Source organism: Oryzias melastigma, linkage group LG3 (assembly GCF_002922805.2).
Source record: "Oryzias melastigma strain HK-1 linkage group LG3, ASM292280v2, whole genome shotgun sequence".
Taxonomy (NCBI): domain Eukaryota; kingdom Metazoa; phylum Chordata; class Actinopteri; order Beloniformes; family Adrianichthyidae; genus Oryzias; species Oryzias melastigma.
In genome coordinates, this window is record NC_050514.1 from 27772299 (window position 1) to 27791082 (window position 18784).

An 18784-nucleotide genomic window follows, 5' to 3' on the forward strand; every position below is an offset into this window, starting at 1 on the left:
TATGATGTGTATAGCAATGTAAAGATACACTGTGTGAGTAGAGTTTGCAAGTTTTCCCCGTGCACGTGAGGTTTTTCTTCCTTCAACAGTCCAAAAAATATGCTTTCATAGGTCAATTAGTGTCTCTAAATTGCCGTTAAATTGTGTGCATATGAGTGTGAGTCCCTGCATCAGACTGGAGACCTGTTGACCTCCCCTTTGCCCAACAGTATCTGAGTCGGCTCCAGCAGCTCCTGTTACCCCAAAAGGGACACAGTAGATGGATGGAATATCAACAAGTGACATCAAGTTTTCAGCAAAAAACCCTAATAAATCAATAAAAAGTTCACTTTTTTTGGATTTCTGACGAAGCACCGAAATGTTTTGGTCACTTTTCTAAAATTCACCCAATTTTCACAAAATTCTTTACATTTTACAGAAATTGACTTCTTTGGCAACTAAAAGTGTGTGTTGGTGCTGGAGCTCAACTTTTACACCTTTTTTAACCATTAGAAATGTTTTCATAACTCTGGCAGCAGGTAACCATTTCATCCCTTGTGAAAATGTCTTTGATCTCTTTTCCATTCTGTGTTTTTTTTTTTTTTTTCACCATAGAATCCCCAAAGATGAAAAATCTGCTGGTCTTGTAACTGTAACTCTCTCTGTCAGAGAACCAGCCAGCGCTCCTGCTATTATGTGAAGAATGCACTGTGATGCTGGTGTTTCATGACACAGATGAGGGCATAACTTGCTGGGGATGGGTTTGCTCAGATAGAAGACTCAAACATCAACAGACTGTCAGAATCACCTCTTCATCTGAAGGCAGGAACGGCTGAAATAGTGAATCCAGTCAATCTTCATTCCTTTCAAACCGTCTGCCTCCGTGCTTTGCTCTCTTCATAAAACCTGGAATGTGCTTCAAAGAATGTACACTATCTTTCCTTCATGAATAAAACATCTGTCATTCATCAGCCGGCACAATATGTGCTGATTTAACAGAGCATAACAGCTCTGCAAGGCAGGCAGACAGCAAGGCGAGCTCCTGCAAAGCCCGATCCAACCAAGTGTCATTTTCCCCCTTTGGAGTTTAGACTGGTTAATTTAGACAACATTCAACGGATTTATTTGTGAATTATAGTTATAAAAGGGGACCAGATGCAGGTCTGAGTCTGCCAGCAGACCCTCTGAAAGTCTGAGAGGAGGTTGTCCAAAGCTGATTTCACACCTGCACTGCAGCCCTGACATTTTTTCTGCACATTTTTCCAGAGCAGGCTTGGTGTGGGAACACAGATGTTCTCATCAGACAGACGAGATAACGTCACACACACACATCTGACAAGTATTACAGCCAAAAGTATCCTGGTGAGTGCGTAAGATCAACTTTTGTTGTTCTTTTTTCTGTAGTTTGTATACATTTTGCATTAAAATAACTGCAAAACAAAACAATTAATAATTGTATTTCTAACTCAGTAATACTTTATTATAATTAAATGTTAGTTGATGTATAATTAATGCTAATTGATGCATAAAAAGTCTGTTAACTCGTTATTTATTAGTTAAATAATTCTTAGTTATGTATTAACTAACATTAATAAAGGGTAACTTATTATAAAGTGTTACCTCCACCACCTTATATTAAGTTTATTTGACTACTAAGGTCTGTTTTTTAGTGTATTTTTTTTTCTTTAAAATGCTGACATTGTCACCCAAAAAATATTGATCCTTAAAAATTCAAAATTGAACTCAGGAGTTTTGGGATTTATCGTGATGTGGATTTAAACCAAGGCTTGGTTCTACTTTAGTTGTTGTACTTTAGCACAAATAACTAATATTTCTTGATTTAATACAAGAATTAGTTTGAAAATATTAGACATTTTTGTTTCTATGCAGTTATTTACTTACAATAATGAATGAAAACAGGCGCTCCTAAAGATTCTAAAAAAGAAATCCTCAAATGTTTCAAAAAATAATGCAAAAATAAACTAAAATCCCAAAAGTTGAGAATATAAACGATATTTATTAAAAGCAAAATTAGTTTCCATTGGAAAGAATTGTAGAGAAAGGCAAAAGAGAGAGTGGTCAAAACACATAAAGGACAATATTGTATTGAATTTAAAGTTGTATTACAACGTAAATGAAAATTTAAAAATGTAATTAAAAATAAATGTCATTTTTCTAAATTTATTGTTTAATTGTTCTATTTTTGTTGAAAATTTTTGTCACCTCCAGAGTTACACACTCCAAGGGTTTATTTTAAATGTTACAGCACCCTCTCGTGTTTTTGTTACAATGTGCTTTTACAGGAAAATGTATATGTTCTTGACCTCCCCGCCAGTAGGTGGCGGTGCAACTCAGTGGATACTGTCTTGTAAAGACTTCATCCGCTTAGCTGTCCCGGCCATTGCCTGATCAAAAATTCAAACAATGGGCAAGAAGCACAAAAAGCATAAGTCCGATAAACATGGATATGAAGGTATTTTATTTCAATTACTTTTGGAATTTAATTATGAAATTATTTGACGTATTTTTAAAAAGTTGCTAATATCCGTCTTTTGAGTTGCAGGGTTACGATTGTTGTGTCAACTTGCTAGCATAGCAGGTTTTTAGGCTAAACCATTTGCTTTATTTTAAACACTGTGCTTGATTTATATTTCAAATATCCTTAATTTGGTCTGCACCTTTTCAATATTTTAAGCTTGAAATATCATACATATATGAAAATGAATTGGAACGTATAATCGAGCGGCTTTTAGCTATTAGCATCCGCAGTTTGTGCCAAACCGAGCTGTGGAGATCAGAGCAGAATCGATTAATATTGATTTTATTTTTAATAGTTATTTTTAAACTCGTAATAATTTAAAATAAACAAATTAAAGGGGAAAAATAGTCATACAAGTTTTAGAGAAAAAAAAAAAACTCCTTACAAAACAAACTGGTCACTCAACAAAACTCCTCTCCTCTCTAACTTTCATGTTCTCAGTCAAGTTCAATATCTTGCTGTTTATAATAATTGTGTTTTAATTTATCAAATTATTACCAACACCGCCAGGAGCAAAAGTGTATTAAAAAAATCAAAATAATAGGAATAATTTATTTAAATATCACTTATAAATTTAGCTATTAACTGGACTTTTGTTACATATATTTCATTACCATATTCTAGTTATAACAAACTAATTGTATATAGTTATTATAAAGAGGGTTTTTTTCCCGCAGAGTATGGAGAGAGGCCTCTGAAACTGGTTCTGAAAGTCTCTGGCAATGAGGTGACAACGGGAAGCTCAAGTCGGGACACATTTTATGAAGATCAACCGGGAGACTCTGACAAATCCAAAGACAAGAAAAAGAAGAAGAAAAAGGATAAAGAGAAGGGCATCGGCTCTCCTGAAGATGAAAAGTCAAAGAAGAAGGTAAATCTCTGAGGAGACTTACTCCGAAGCCCTCCTTTAGGGGAAATGTGATGGTTGAAATGTTTCCTATTTTTATTTTAGATGACAAAGAAGAAAAAAGGCCAGGATGGAGAAGCAGATGAGGACCGAGAGCAGAGCAGAACTCCCATACGTTCAGAGCTGGATAAAATGGAAGGTATTCTAAAGGGTTTGTCTATTCATACTGATGGTATAGTCCTGTACGGCACTCTGGTGAACTGTGTTAATGTTTTATAGTGGTTCCACTTGAAAACAAAGCTCTTTGTCTCTGCCTATGCTTGTAAACGGCTGTCCATCAGCTTAGTAAGACAAAACTCCACAACGAACATAAAGAGTCCAAACGCAGAGTAAATTATTCAAAGCTAACAGGCAATATGAGAGGCCTTTATGCATCAACCTGTTGAGTGTGTATTGCATATTACAATAAAATATCCTCCACAGTATTTTCCAAGATGGTCCCTGCAGGGTAATATAAAACATCTATGAAGTTACGCCTCACTCCACTATTGTGTGTTTGCAACTCCTAGTTTGTGTAATAAATTAACTTTCATTTAGCAGACTGAAGTACCTATCTACTTGTTTGTTTGTTTGTTTATTTGTCTATTATTTCATGTGAAGTGTTCTTAAATGGTTTTCTGGTTCTCTTTTGCAGAAAAAGAGCAGACTCCTTTGCAGGAAGCTTTGAACCAGCTCATTCGGCAGCTTCAGAGGTGCTGAACCGATCACTTATCTATGCAAAATAACCACTTTCATTTCAGATGATTTGCACAGCCATTATTTTCTGTGCATGTGTGTAGATTTAAAACCCTTTTTTTTATTTATACATTTGTGTGTGTTTACAGGAAAGACCCCAGTGCGTTCTTCTCTTTTCCAGTGACAGACCTGATTGCTCCTGGTTACTCCTCCATTATCAAACGGCCCATGGACTTCAGTACGATGAAGGAGAAAGTGAAGAAGGGCTGCTTCCGGTCACTGGATGAACTTAAGGTGCATGCATTTTTGCATTAAAGGAATTAACTTGGGAATTTTTTTCTGTTCTGCATGAACCTGGCAGTAGTTTTAACAGGAAGTTTTTGTTTGCTGCAGGTTGATTTCAAGCTCATGTGTGAAAATGCAATGATCTACAACAAACCTGAGACAATCTACCACAAAGCAGCTCGGAAACTGTTACACTCTGGCATGAAGATCCTGAGTCAGGTATGAAGCTGCAAACACTGGCCTGTCGTTCACCTTAATTTCATTATGTACACATGTGACTTAATACAATGGTAAACATTTGGATACAACAACTGGGGCTCTCAAATTATTGTGTTAATTACGATTAATAATTACAGACAAATTAGTGCATTTTTAGTAAACTGTCTAAAGAAGTTTGTCAACATGTATTATGGAATTATTTACTGCTAAAATTTAGATCAGTGTTTTTGGATTGCTAAGAAGTGTCTCCTGCTGTTTATATGTTTTAAATTAGAGACTCTGGACCTGATGTTTTGTTCTTGTGGTTTTTTTTTCTTCTTTTTTCTGTTGAAGATTGAAAGAAAACCTCTTGTTTGTGTAAAAGTGAGGGTTGGAAGTCTATGATATTAAGAAAACTTTATAAAACCAGATTTTAGCTGTAATTTGAAATTTTTTATTGCTCCAAAATGTCACAAATTTAAATAAAAATTTCAAAATGAGGCTTCTTACAGCAAATATAAGGGGGGAAAAATTAAGAATAGATTAATTTGAATAATTACTTACAAGTCACATTTGATTAATTGATCGCACAAAAAATAATCGCATGACACTAGCACTTATAGCAACTTTATTTAAAGTTTGGGATAAGCATTGGATGTAAATAAATTTATTAGATCTCAAAAGCCAAACTTTCAGTCTTTACATTTTAAAAACAATCAAACCTAAAGATGCTGCTTTTGAAAATACAACACAGTGATGTTTATCTGAGCCAGATCAACCATTTCAGACACAATTTAAGTCTACATTAAAATTTGAATGGACCAAAGTTTGCTTTATTCATTTACAGTCACTCATTTATCACGGGAGATGCTTCTAGAAATAACCCATCATAGACGAAATCCACGATGTTGTCATTTTTATTTTGTTACAATAATCAGGAGTTTTGATGCTAAAAACTCCTCACTACACACTTTATACACTTTTCTCAGACAGACATGAACATTTTCACACTTTTCCCTCTTGTATAAACTTTTAAAGTTCCACCTTTTGTAGAAATAGAAGTCTGGTATTCTAAAATAAAAACAAAAATCAGCTAATGATCAAATATTTAAGGCACTCTGTATAGAAGACATGGCACATAGGAAATGGATTGATGAGGTTTATGTCCAATCAGGTCGCAAAACACAATGTGTTACTAGTTTAAAAAAAAAAAAAAAAGATGTAAAATTGTACTTCAGAATATTTGCAAGACTGCAAAAATGCCATTATCTCACAAAACTAGGTCTCTTTTCATTCACTTTTTGACCCCTAAACAATTTTTTCACTGTTGTGGTTCATTCTGAAAGGAGGCGGAGCAAGTCTAAGATAACATCTAAAGTATCTCTGTATGCTAATTGAGATTTTATTAATTCCAAATATGTTAATTATTTGTTAGGAAGTGAACAGAGCAGGGAGCTTCTCCAGATGCAGACTGTTCGTACCGCTTATTATCAGTGAGCTGAAACATTTAGACGGTGGATGTTTTTATGGTTCCCCTTCCTCCAGTTGTTTGGATCAACCTCTGCGCTCGGCCTATTTTGAATTTTTATAGCAAAAGAACCACAAAAAAAGCATTTGAACATTTAATTCGATTTATAGCCGGTGTGACGTACTGTCCAAACACGAGTCTCTCTCACTTTTAAAGTCATAACTGAGGAATGTTAACAGAACCTGTAAAGCCCTGCAGCCGTCGCCGTAACAGAGGGATGATGTGACGGCAGATGTTCACCTCTAGTTTCCAACATTTACTCTTTTTTCAGTGGATTCAGATTATAGGAACAGCTGTGCTGAAACCTTAAAATACTTAATCCATTCAGTTTAGATTCCAGTTTAGTCTTCCAGATCAAAATGATTTACATTATAATTGCTTTTAAAAGAAGCAAATATATTTATGTGGTGATCAATGACCCAAATGACAGAAATATGTTATTATAGTTTTCTGAGAAATGGATTAGATTTAAGGAATCTTTCAGGGGAATACAAGTTTATGAGCAGAACTCCAAAAATGAGAGCCTTTCAGGTCTGAATTCTTTCTATTGAAACTGTTTAGCTAAATGTGGAGAGTTGGTGCAATTAGAATGGAGACTTCTGGAGTTATATGTTCCTTGAAGTTGGTTTGGTTCTTCAAGACTTCACAGTATTTTAATATTAGCTTACATTAGCTTGGTTGAAGCATCACAGAAACCAAGTCAACAAATGTGCCACTCCGACCATCTTTTGATCTATTTTAAAAGCGTTTCCAGTTCAATTTACAATTCAATATTATTTATACAGCCTAATATTACAACATGTCTCAACTGGCTGGCTTCACATTGGTAATTGTCCAAAAGCATAAAATTGCTCCTAAAATATAAACAATTGCTAATTTCTAAACTAAACAGGGCATCACTCTGTCTAAGGGCAACAATCTGGGATCTAATTATGATTTTTTTTTTTTTTGTTTTTTTGGGGGACAAAATCAAACAAACCTGTATCCATTTCTAGGACATAATTTCTGCAATAGTACTTAGAAATTTGGCTCCGGGTTGTGGGTGGGACTGTTCAGAATTAACATAGACATATATTAATCTCTGGACTAAGTGAGGAGTTGACGTCACCCATAGAAAATACCTTACCTCCAGCATTTCAGACACTGTTTTTTTCCCGTCTGCTCCTAATTCACAACCATTTGAATAAAAAAATACTCACAGATGCAATTTTAGCTTGATTGTTCTAATCTGTGTCCTCAGCTGTCTGAAAAATGCCACAAGAACATGTTAAAAACACCTTAAACAACTTTTATTGGAGGGGTTCTTTAACCAGACAGATGGATACACAAATACATTCACACGTTTCCTGATACATATACAAGTTTCACTGGTATTGACCAATTATTTGACATTTCAACAGTAACTTAAATTCTTTTACAGTGTTAACTAATTTAAGATCCAAACAAGGTTTGTTCCACTAACACATTTCACATTGGTTCTTTCTTTGGATGATTCAAATTTAGAATTGCCTTTCAAATATTATTTTAAGAAAGGACTCTACTTTTAAAGTTCCAACGTTCTTTCAAGCACAATATCCACAAATCTTAATATGTTTGATTTTTGAAATGCAAACACGTGAAAAACAACTTTATTTATTATTTTAATTGCTCTTTTTTAAGTTTTAATGATTGGATCAGTAAATGTTTTCCCTACATTTCCCTACAATACTTGAAGTATTAATGTTCAATATAAAATATTCAAGCATTTTTTTCCTCAGTGTTCTATTAGTTTAGTGGAATCCACCTATATCTTTTGATATTTTAATTGAACTGAATTCGGTTACTTTTGAATAAAAGATTTAACAGGCGGGGGCAGCAGAAGCATCTTCATTCTTACTGCATCTTCATCACTCCAAGCCTCATCAGCACCATCAGAGACGGATGATCTTCCTTTTGTCTCCCAGGAAAGACTGGAGAGCCTGAAGCAGAGCATCGCGTTCATGTCGGGCCTGGACCCCTCGGCCTCACAGGCGCTGAAGACGGAGGACCCGGGGGGCTGCAGCCAGGACCGCAGGAAGGAGAGATCCGTGAGCACGGAGACCAGCGAGCGCTCACGCACGCCCAGCACTCCCAGGTGCTTCAACTAGTGATGGAGCGTTACCTCTCCACTGTAAAACCCATCTGGGGTGGGGATGGGGGGTGTTTTCCTCTGGAAATGGAGAGAATTTGGGGAATGCTGGGAGTTTGTTTCCTCTCACTGCTGGACAGCTTTCACATCAGCTTTGTTTCCTGGTGACGCGTCATAACTTTAAGAAACAAGTTGAGCTTTTTTCAAAACGTTTCATTTCATTGCAGCTGCTTTTACGTAAACGATAAATCCTCCATCCAGGTGGATGAAGTGGAAGTAGACTGTGGGCGTTTAATAAAAACTGATTTTTTTTTCTCTCATAACTCTTCATGTCTGCTCAAAGTAAAAAAAACAAAAACCTCTCGGTTCATGGTCAAAATGTCTCATCTGTCATCCCTCAATTTATTTCCTTTTGCAGACAGGACAAAGACTCCAAGGACGAAGCGGCGAACGCTGAGAAAGAGCTAGAGGAAATTTGCAAGGTCATCGCCGAGTCTGGAGGGAAGCTTTCCAACAGAGTGCTGCAGTGTGAAGTGAGAAAGCAGGAAAGAGCTCTCAGAGATGTACATTCTGTTGCTGTTGGTGTTCAGGACTCTTTAAAATCAGGCTGACTGCTTCTTCTCATAAACATTCTTAAACCTGTGGAAAGCCTTGAAGCAGCAAAGGGTGGGCCCACATCAAAATCTTGCTTTTGATGGAGGTTTTTTTTACATTTTTCCTATGATGGATTGCATTTATTCGGAAAATTAAGATCAAAATTGCATTTCGGAGTATTTTTTTACTCAAATTGTTGTGACAAAACATGCCAAGCTCTCAGCAACGATGAGGGGAAAGGGGGCGGGGTTTCGGTCTTAATTCAGAACCTTTTTTCTAAGGTACTACTGTCACTCAAATAGATCAAAAAATGACCAGAGTGGGTCACTCTCCAAATACATACGTTTTTCTATTGTAAAATTGTTCCTAATAATCTTTTCAATATTATTATGTGGTTTTTAGCAAAAATTGGTAACGCTTTAGATGAGGTGCTGCAAAACACTCAAAATAATGTTGACAAAGTTAGTTAATACATTTACTAAGCTTGTAAGCAGTTTATTAATATGGCTTCACTTTAGATGTTAATGAATCTTACTAAGTATGTTAATAAACTTGATTTGACTTGTGCTAATAAATGTCTTACTAACGCCCTATTAATACATTAATAGTGTTTGTTAATGTGTTAATAAAGCTTGTTAAGAATCTTATTATAAGGCATTACCCCAAAAACCCGCCTCACCGCAGTTGTTGCAACACAAACCAGGTTTTCCTCTGCTTCTAATCCATCACGGTTTGAATAAAGAAAATACTCAAAAAGCAGTTTTAATCTTATTTTTTATTAATATGTCCTCCATCATGAACAAAAAATGCTACAAGACCTTGTTAAAAATGTGATTTTCATTGGAGTGGGTCTTTAAACTATGGATTATGACTGCAGTGTCACTTTTGTAAAGCTGTAGTTTTGAGATTGTTCTGTATTTGCTTTTCTCTCAAAGATCTAAGGTGTGCTTCTTGTTTGGTATTGATCAATGTTTTCCCTCCCAGCTGGAGTTTGTGAGGAGGAAGTCTGATGGCTCCACCACTCTGGGAATCCTCAACCCTGCAGATCCTTCAGTGGGAGGTACGTTTTCACAGAAACTAAAGCAGACATGTCCAAAGTCTGGCCCGAGGCCCGCATTCAAATTTAGAAAACAATAATATACCGAACCCAGCACTTTCTAAGAACTGTGTGTGCAATTTTGTTTAAAGTGGTTGTTCTAAACTTGTGACTACGACAACCTGTGGCTTCTTGACCTTAGAGTTTTAGGGGCCAAATGAGAGGAACAGATGTTTTTTTTTCTCTATGATCAAACTATGTCTGGATAAGATTTGTGTTATTTTCTCGTTCACATAATTGAAATTTAGTAGTTTGCAGAGAGGATTTATGAGTGAATAATGTGAACTCAGATATAAGGTGCTTTTTTTTTCCACACAGACTTTTATTCATGTCTTTAAATATGAAATTCTAGTAATTTTGGCTAAAAATGTCTTTGGTTGTATTTCTATATATCATTGCAATAAAAATGTATTTAAAAAGTTAAATGGTTGGTCCTCAAATCTGACCCTCTTTGTAAAAAGTTTGGATACCCCAGAACTAAGATAAATATAGTTGTTGATTTTGAATCTGCTTTTTGAAATTTGACTTGATGATAAATCTTAAAGTAAGGTAGTTTCTGAGCAGGATTTGGTTTGGGATGGTCAGTTTGTGTTGCACTCTTGCAGATGCTGGTTACTGTCCGGTGAAGCTGGGAATGATGTCCTATCGGCTGCAGAACGGTGTCAACTGCCTGCAGAGCTTCAGAGAAGACAAGAGGAACAGGATCACTCCAGGTAGCGGTCCTGTTAGACGCCTCACTTAAGAACCCAGTAGGACAGGCGGTGAGCTTTTGTGTGTTTCCACACAGTGTCCTACCTAAACTACGGGCCGTTCACTTCCTACGCTCCCACCTACGACTCCAGCTTCTCCAACGTCAGCAAAGACAACTCCGACCTCATCTACTCTCTGTACGGGGAGGAGTCTAGTCTGCAGGGCTCAGACAGGTCTGTGCAAACACACCCAGCTCCCTGCCATTTAGTAGCACATCATTTGCAGCATTCCTGTCTGATTACGGTTCAGATGTTCTTCTATCTTCTTGTGTTGACTCAGTCTGCAGGAAGTGAGCTGCCTCACTCTGACCCGTCTCATTGAAACATGTTCAAATATAAAAATGTCCAATCTTATTTTCAAAAGTTTCTAAAAAATAAAAAAAGAAGATGATTTAATAAAATATGAACTAAAACTTTACAATGACTCCTTGAAAAAATATATGAACAGAAATTCATATTTTAATGGAGGTCAAAGTTTGGACTTCCTGCCTTCTATAAGCTTATACTAATACTTGTATAGTGCTTTTCTACCTTCCTTGAAGGCCCAAAGCGCTTTTAAATGTGCCATTGTTGTTTTCCTTGCTATGTTAACTCTACATCCAGGCTGAACTCATTTCACATGTTTGAGTATAGTTTTCCAGCACCGCAGTGTTTGGATTAAAGCTGATCCAGTCCCCTGTGCTCATTTCTCTTCCTCACACAAATCCTTTGCCGCTCATTTCCCTCTTGGATGAATTACTCTTTTAGCTTTCTAGGAATCGTCTGCGGTGAAGAAATCAATTTCCTCCAATTTTTCTAAGTGGGTATGGAGCTCTTTTGTGGCTTCTTGAATGAGTTGTGGTAAAACCTGTGACGAATGTTTGTTTGGCAGCTTGTCCGAGTTTCTGGCCAAATCAGAGGAGTATGTGTACAAAGTGGCTGACAATCTGCTTGACGCCATGACCAACGGCGAGCACTCCAAGAGCCTGAAGGAGGCGGAGACGGCGGACGCTGTGAGAACATCCGAAAACTGATTTCAGCAACTCAAGATGAGAGTTTAAGAAAATAAAACGATTTTTGTTTCTACCTTTTTAGCAAACAGAGAAAACAACAAACTCTCAGGAGAACAAGGAGGATGCAGAGGTGAGTCTGTGGCTGCCACAAACCATTATTTTAATAGTCGACTAATCACTGATTGTTTTTTACGATTAGTTCACTAATCGGGTCATGTGTAAAGTGGATGTACAGCACACATTAGCTTTAAACTAACTGAAAAAAAAGACATTGAAGATGATAGTTTAATAAACTTTTAATGAATTTTGCAGCTTCTGTCCTTCATTAGTTTCTGGTATTAAAACAAGATTAAACTTGAAAAGTTGCATTACCTGTGATAATGCTTGTGTGAAAGAAGTCGCTGAAGATGCTGAAGCTTTTTGCTCAAAACGGAAACACAATTTACTTTAATTGCTGCAGGGATTTACTGCAAAAGCTATTTGCAAAATGTGAAATTTGCTAAAATACTGGAAATTTCATTGAATAACTATGAAAGAGCGCCGAAGTTGACCTAAATCCCTAATACATGCTAATTTTGCAAAAATATTTAGTGTGTTGTTTAAATATTAGCTAAACTCCAAATTATCCCCGCACAAAAACCTTAGATGTCAATTAGCCAAAAAGGCTAGCTTGTTACTTAAATACTAGCTAAACTCCAAAATAGCCTGAAATTCCTCAATAAACTAAATTAGCTGAAAAAAGTTAGCCTTTTGCTAAAATTGAAGCTAAACTCTAAATTTGCCACAAAAAAACCTTGGAAGCTAACAAATTAGCCAAAAATGTTAGCTTGTTGCTAAAATATTTTCTAAACTCCAAATTTTGGGGAAATTACAATAAAATATTTAAACACAGCCCAGGACTATATTTTAAGGCTTGTTGCTAATCTACTTAAAATTTGAAGACTTTTATCATTAATTTCCTGTGAGGCATATTTTGCTCAATATTTCAAAAACTATAAAGTTTATGAATACAAAAAATACAAGCAGTAATGTCCTGAACGTTTTGATACCAACAGCAGGAGAAACACTATAGTGTGAGAGTACTAAGCATCTACACAATTAAATGAGGTTAGCATCTGAAACAAGCAGTGGCGGGCCGTGCATTTCACACCTAGGCCTTCAGTAGTGCTCCATTAAAAAAATACTTTTTTTTGGTGCTGAACTCTCTCAGCTTTGTTCAACTTTACTACATTGTAACTCCATATAATATAAAGTAACGACTGATTGACTGTTAAACTAGTCGTCGACTATTTTTACAGCCAATTTGTCGACTAATCGTTGCATCCGTAGTCTGTTACAAACGTAGAGAAGCGACTCCGGCTCGCTGCTGCTCATCCGAGTGAGGATCCTTCATTTAATCGTCGGTATGGACGTCCTCCGCTGCTGCGTTCTGGATCCACCAGCTGTGTCAACACCGCGGAGGCCTGCTGTTCGCTGTGGTCCTTCCACACATGGAAAGAACATTTCCCTTCAACGCGCTGCTGCTGCGCTGCAGAAGAATTCACAGGCCCCGTGTTTTCTTTCTGCTCGGAGAGCTGAAATCTTGTCTGCAGAGCGGCAGAGGAAACCCGAGCGCTGCCCTCGCCTTCAGACACAGCGCCCCTCTGTGCTGGCTGTTTGCTGCTCTTGGCTGCTCTCCAGCCTGCTCTCATCCCCGCTCAGTTATTAGCTTTTTTTTTTTTTTCTTTTATAATGGTTGGGGATGCTGCCATGGAGCCCCAACTGTACCTTTCTAATCAGACCTTCTGTCCTCCGCAGGTCGCAGAGTCCCCGCCCGGGCTGGACGTCCTGCGCTCGGCTGCAGGGCTGCAGACGGATGAGGAGCTCTCTGGGGGTAAAACCACACAAACTTCTACATCCATTTCAGTTCTTTGAAGTGCTATTCGCTTTCATGCCACAAACACCAAGAAAAGATGAATAGATGCTTTGAACGTTATGAGCTCCAGGCAGCAATAAATGGATTTGCTGCAGATAAGCCTCATCGCTTAAGCAAATTAAGAGCGCTCCTCTTCATTTTATTGTCAGTTGGGCTTCATAGTTAAGAATGCTAAAAGCTGGACATTTATCTTTGCAAGATAAAAATCCACTTTAAAGAGTTTAAAAGCTCTTAATGTTTGAAAAGATGAGACGAAAGACATGGAAAGTTAAAAAAAAAGATCAAAAGGCATTTGGAGGAACAACTTTATTTTAATCAAAGATTTCTTTTACAGACGATTAGAAAGCACTCTGATGTTAACGCAGTTCTTCCATGGTCCCTGTGGCGCCCCTCCATCCTGAAGAATGGCTGTTTTGTGTTCTGACTGTTATAAAACGTAACAGGAGGAACCCAGAGGAAAGACTAACCGTGCACTATCGTTTACAGAAGCCCTGCACTTCCAGCAGAAACTGGACGAGACTACAAAGCTGCTGCGCGACCTGCAAGAGGCCCAGAAGGAACGTCTGAGCGCCAAGCAGCCGCCCAACATGATCTGCCTGCTGGCCCCGACGGCCAAGGAGCTGGAGCTGGGTAAGGGCCACCTGTAGTTCAACCTAGAACCTTGTTTTTTCGTGTTACATAAAACTGCAGCTAATGTTGCCATGGTTACTAGACTTCTTCTTTCTTTTTCTACAATCCTCTGGAGTAAACTCGTATTTTCCTTTTCCAGCTGAGAAGGTGACGGGGAACCTCACTAAACTGACCGGTCAAGTTGCCCCATGTGACGTGAGCAGCGTCCGCGCCATCAGGAAGGCCATGGGCATAGCCCCGCCCCCAGAGCCGCTCATAGACCTGACCACAGGTAACTGAGAACAAACGTCAGGGATTTAAACATGTCATCTAAATCTGTTGTATTCTTTCCTTTTTTTAGTGCAGGAAACAGGTGAACCGATGGAGACCAGTTTGGACACGCTCGCGTCCATCGCTGTGAAATGATAATTTAAGTTTTGTACAAAATGGTGCTTTTTGTGTAACATTTGTATGCATTTCAACCAATACATTTTTTTTTTTAAATAAACTTTGGTTAAGACTTCAATGCTCGGCGTACGTGCAGACATAAGAAAACATTTATTACATTCTGTAACTGTACAAAAGTCACATTTGTTCACAGAAAGGCCAATACAGCGTTATTCATACTACAAACAGGACATTGGTCTCAGACAGTAAGGCCACGTCAGACTGCAGAGGCACAGAAAGCAATCCAGTTCTCTCTTAACTAAACAGAATAAAATCAAAGAGTAGATAAAAACAGATCTCTTTACATGTTTGTGACAAAGAAGCAGCGATTAGAAGGAAAACGCACGCAGAATCCTAAAGATATGAAGCCTGAATCAGAAATATGTGGAATAGAGTCCGCCGCCTCTCCAAACAGTGACCTGATCAGCTTTTTAGAAAACTTCTTATCCAACCGACGGAGTGTAATACAATACAGTCATTCTACTTCAGTAACTGATGCAGGAAAAAGTACAAAAGTAACAAATCACTGCACGTGGATGTAAAGGTGAAAAGGCCGATTGTTCAAGCGAATGCTCTTCATCGCTTCTGATATCTGCCAAACCGTGAAGCTCTAAATCCTCTTCTGAAACGCCACAGGAGCCTCATTGTGTTTCAGTGTGACCAGCGCTTCAGTCTGTAAACCCTTTGACTTGTGTGTATGAGTCCTTCAGCAGCGCAGCGCGGCCTCAGCTCAGCCCCATGCCTTGCTGCTTGCTCATGTCGGTGCAGACAAAGAAGGTTTTCAGCTCTCCTTTGCCCTTGACGTTGATGAGTCCTCGGCACTCGCAGGAGTAACCCAGCTCCTGCAGCACCTCCGACGTTTCCTCCGTTACCTGGAAGTAAAGATAAAAAACAGTTGATTTTTTACCTCAAGAAGTACCTCCTCACTGATAAAGTCACACTCCATCTATATTTTTTCATTTTATAATTATATATATATATTTGTTTTTTACAAAAATCATTTTTCAAGATATATTTTCTACAGCGGGGCAGTGGGACACTTGCTGATATCCCATCATCCCCTTGTTTACACTCTCCTGCTAGCTTAAAGCTCCTCGCAACCCCAAGCTAACATTAGCGTAGCAAAGAAACGGTGAGTAATATGGGAGCCATCCAGCCGTACAGGTTAGAGCCAGATGGCAGCTCAAACGAGGAAAATGAAGACATTAATGTGGAGAAGTTAGAATAGTTACGGAGCAGGGAAACTACGTTTTTCAAACCATGTGTTTTCATCTGCTCCTAATCCATCACGGTTTTAATATTAGGTTTTTTTTTTAATATATGCCCTCTATTATGAGAAAAATGCTACAATAACATATTAAAAACACCAAAACATGATATTCATTGGAGTGGGTGTTTAAAGTCCTAAAAGGGGAGTTTGTTTGGTTGATAAATTTGCCCCAAATTTGGCAAGGATGTACATTAAAGATTCCCTCTCTTAGAAAAACATGTTTGTCAAAAAAAATTGTGGTAATTTTTAAAGGTGGCTTCCATACTTTCCGTTTTTAAGCCACTGGCATGGGCCTTGAGAGGTTCAAACGACCAACATTAAAGTAAAGTCTATATAAACCAGCTCATATGTGTGTTTTCGGGCTTCCACGATCAAAACTCTCACATGTAGCTACGGTTCTATAGAGCTATAGTAGCTCTATAGACGTACAAAACTTGCAGCCTGAATGCATGTCGAAAGTTAAACCGTGTTCAAGTTCGACCAATCAGCAAATTAATTGGTAGTGACGTATGGATGGTGTCTCTTTTAATCTACAGAAGTGCAAATATTAAACAACTGATCATGAAGGAATAATTGACTTTTATTCCAGTTTGGAATGATTTGACACCAAGTCTTTTCTGCATCGGAATAGAGCTGTTAGACAAAAAACCCCGGAGCATAACTTGTGAGATTTGCACCACTTCGACGTTTAGCACCATACTTGTAGGGGCGGATTTGTGCTAGTAAACAGTAGAAGAAGAAAAAGAAGCCCCTCCATGTTTTGCCAGTGTGAACACCATGGGTTATGTTTGTGATTAAGAACTGTTTTTGAACCCGTGTCATATGCTAGATGTGTCCACATCTAGCATAGATGTGTTTTATTGACATCCATTTTATCTACATTTTAAAATCTTGGATTTTCTAAATTTAGTGCATGCACAATTATTTTAACCCTTTAACTGCTTGCTCAAGAGTACATATTTTTTTTTAAAAACAGCAGAAAATAACTTTTTTTTTTGCCGAGTTTGTCTTGGTTGTGTAGTTTGATAACAGGTTTCACTCTTAGATTTAGGACAGGCCTGAAGGGAGCCTGGCTTCCAATAAAAAAGAGACTTATTCATGTCAAAAAACATTTAGAAGAGCAAACAAAGAGACGTTCTCTGAGTCCTTATGAAAGCAGAAGGACGTACCTGAATCTTCCCCAGCTCCCCGGTGCTCTCCATTCTACTGGCTACATTAACTGTGTTCCCCCAGATATCGTACTGGGGTTTTCTGGCCCCGATCACTCCTGCGATCACGGGGCCATGATTAATTCCTGCAGGAAAACAACCAACAGCAAACATTTATTCAGTTTTAGCTTTGTCAATCCGATTATTGAAAGAATTCTAACAAATGACATTGAAAAACAGAGAAAACTTCTAACAGAAAAACATTCAGGAAGATATAATGTCCATAAAAGTTAAATCATTAAGAGTAAATTTAATCTAGAATGTTAAGAAAAACAAAACAATGTAAATAATTCTAATGTAATATTGATTAATCAAATCCAAGAACCTTTAAAGTATTTCTTGTTGTTTTTCTTTGTCAAATAATGCTTTCAATTTATCTATGAAAATCCTTCATTTATATTTTCTTTATCAAACTAAATTAGTTTTAGGAGGACATTTGAAAAGTGAACTGATTTTTTTTTTTTATTGAATCGTGTCAATTCTCAGTCTTTAAATGCATTTTTTTGTTGAAATAAAATAAATATCCTTTGAAAAAGTGTTAGCAGCCTTGCAAAATGTTGAGAAACATTTTAGAAATCATTGATCTTTCTATTTAAGATGCATCATGGGAATGAAGGCATACTGGAGTCGTTTCAGATCAGGAGTAAATCTCTCTAAAAACAATAAAAAGGAATCTTTTGAGTAAATACAACTTTTTTCATTGCTAAAATAAAACACAAAGGATAAATCTGACTGTAGCTACAATCCATGTGCAGGATTGATGGAGTTTTAAAAGCAAAGGCATATCTATTTATTAAAAAAAATAAATAAATAAAAACATTACAGCTGGTATTTCTTTAAAAGAAATGATGTGCTTTTCTAAAGCATGCCTGGGAAAAAAATCTGTCTTAAAGAAATATGAGCATATTTTATGAAAAACTTGAACTACGTCTGTTTAGTATCAGCTGTCTCAGCTGCAGACAAAATACAGTTTATTGTTTCTCCGTTTAAATCTTCGATTTCAAACAAAAGAAAACTCGTGGACTGGAGTCAAATTTTGCAGTTTACAGCCAAATTTCAAATAAAGCAGATATAACAAACTATCAGTTTAAGTTTATAGAACATAAGTTTGTGGTTTCACTTTATTTCCAGGGACAGTTTACACTAAAATAACAGATGAAAGTCGACGCATGCTTCAGCTCAGACTGCAGGAGCGCCACACAAATGCCAGGCACAGCCTTAATGTACCAGCTTTAACAAAGATGGGGTTTTAGTTTTAGTTAATGACTGGTTTATATGTTGGGGAGGCCAAACACCTGAAAGCACTCACCCACGCGGAGCCTGAAGGTGTTAAAAGAATGCCGGTTGATGCCGTCAAGCTTGCCCATCATGGCGATGGCGAACTCCACCACGTTCCCGATCTGCGCCTGCTGCTTGTCCCGGTCCTGAAGGAGCACAGCGGGACAAAATTCTTATTCATCTGTTCAACCTTTATGCCAGGGTGTCCAACTCAATCGCACAAGGGGCCAAAATCCAAAACAAACCTTATATCGCAGGCTGAACAGGATAAACATTTAATACTCTAAAATTACATTTTTAAAACTTTGAAACCGTAACTTTTTAACATAATTATAAACTAGATATATAGCATTACCTGCAATAATGCTAGTGTGAATGCTGTAAGCTGAATTTGGCCGCTGAAGATGC

At 37.5% G+C, this 18784-nt stretch overlaps 2 protein-coding genes across 4 annotated transcripts in view; one reads left to right on the forward strand and one right to left on the reverse strand.

Moving 5' to 3' along the window:
• The first annotated feature begins 2311 nt into the window (after positions 1–2311).
• Positions 2312–14699, forward strand: brd7 (bromodomain containing 7). The gene is made up of 17 exons (XM_024294940.2): positions 2312–2452; positions 3196–3389; positions 3471–3564; positions 4060–4117; positions 4250–4394; positions 4494–4604; positions 8055–8224; positions 8637–8751; positions 9797–9872; positions 10514–10621; positions 10696–10831; positions 11529–11649; positions 11732–11779; positions 13447–13522; positions 14051–14194; positions 14334–14465; positions 14535–14699. The coding sequence occupies exons 1-17, from the start codon at positions 2404–2406 to the stop codon at positions 14597–14599; spliced, it is 1842 nt and encodes a 613-aa protein (XP_024150708.1). The 5' UTR covers positions 2312–2403; the 3' UTR covers positions 14600–14699.
• adcy7 (adenylate cyclase 7) overlaps positions 14664–18784 on the reverse strand; it is a 67074-nt gene continuing 62953 nt past the window's right edge. For all 3 annotated transcript variants that reach the window (XM_024294938.2, XM_024294935.2, XM_024294937.2), the window contains 3 exons: positions 18408–18522; positions 17060–17184; positions 14664–15492 (listed from right to left, as the gene is read on the reverse strand). In XM_024294938.2, the coding sequence (XP_024150706.1) occupies positions 15346–15492; positions 17060–17184; positions 18408–18522 (387 nt within the window). In that variant the 3' untranslated portion in view covers positions 14664–15345. The remainder of the gene's footprint in view (positions 15493–17059; positions 17185–18407; positions 18523–18784) is intronic.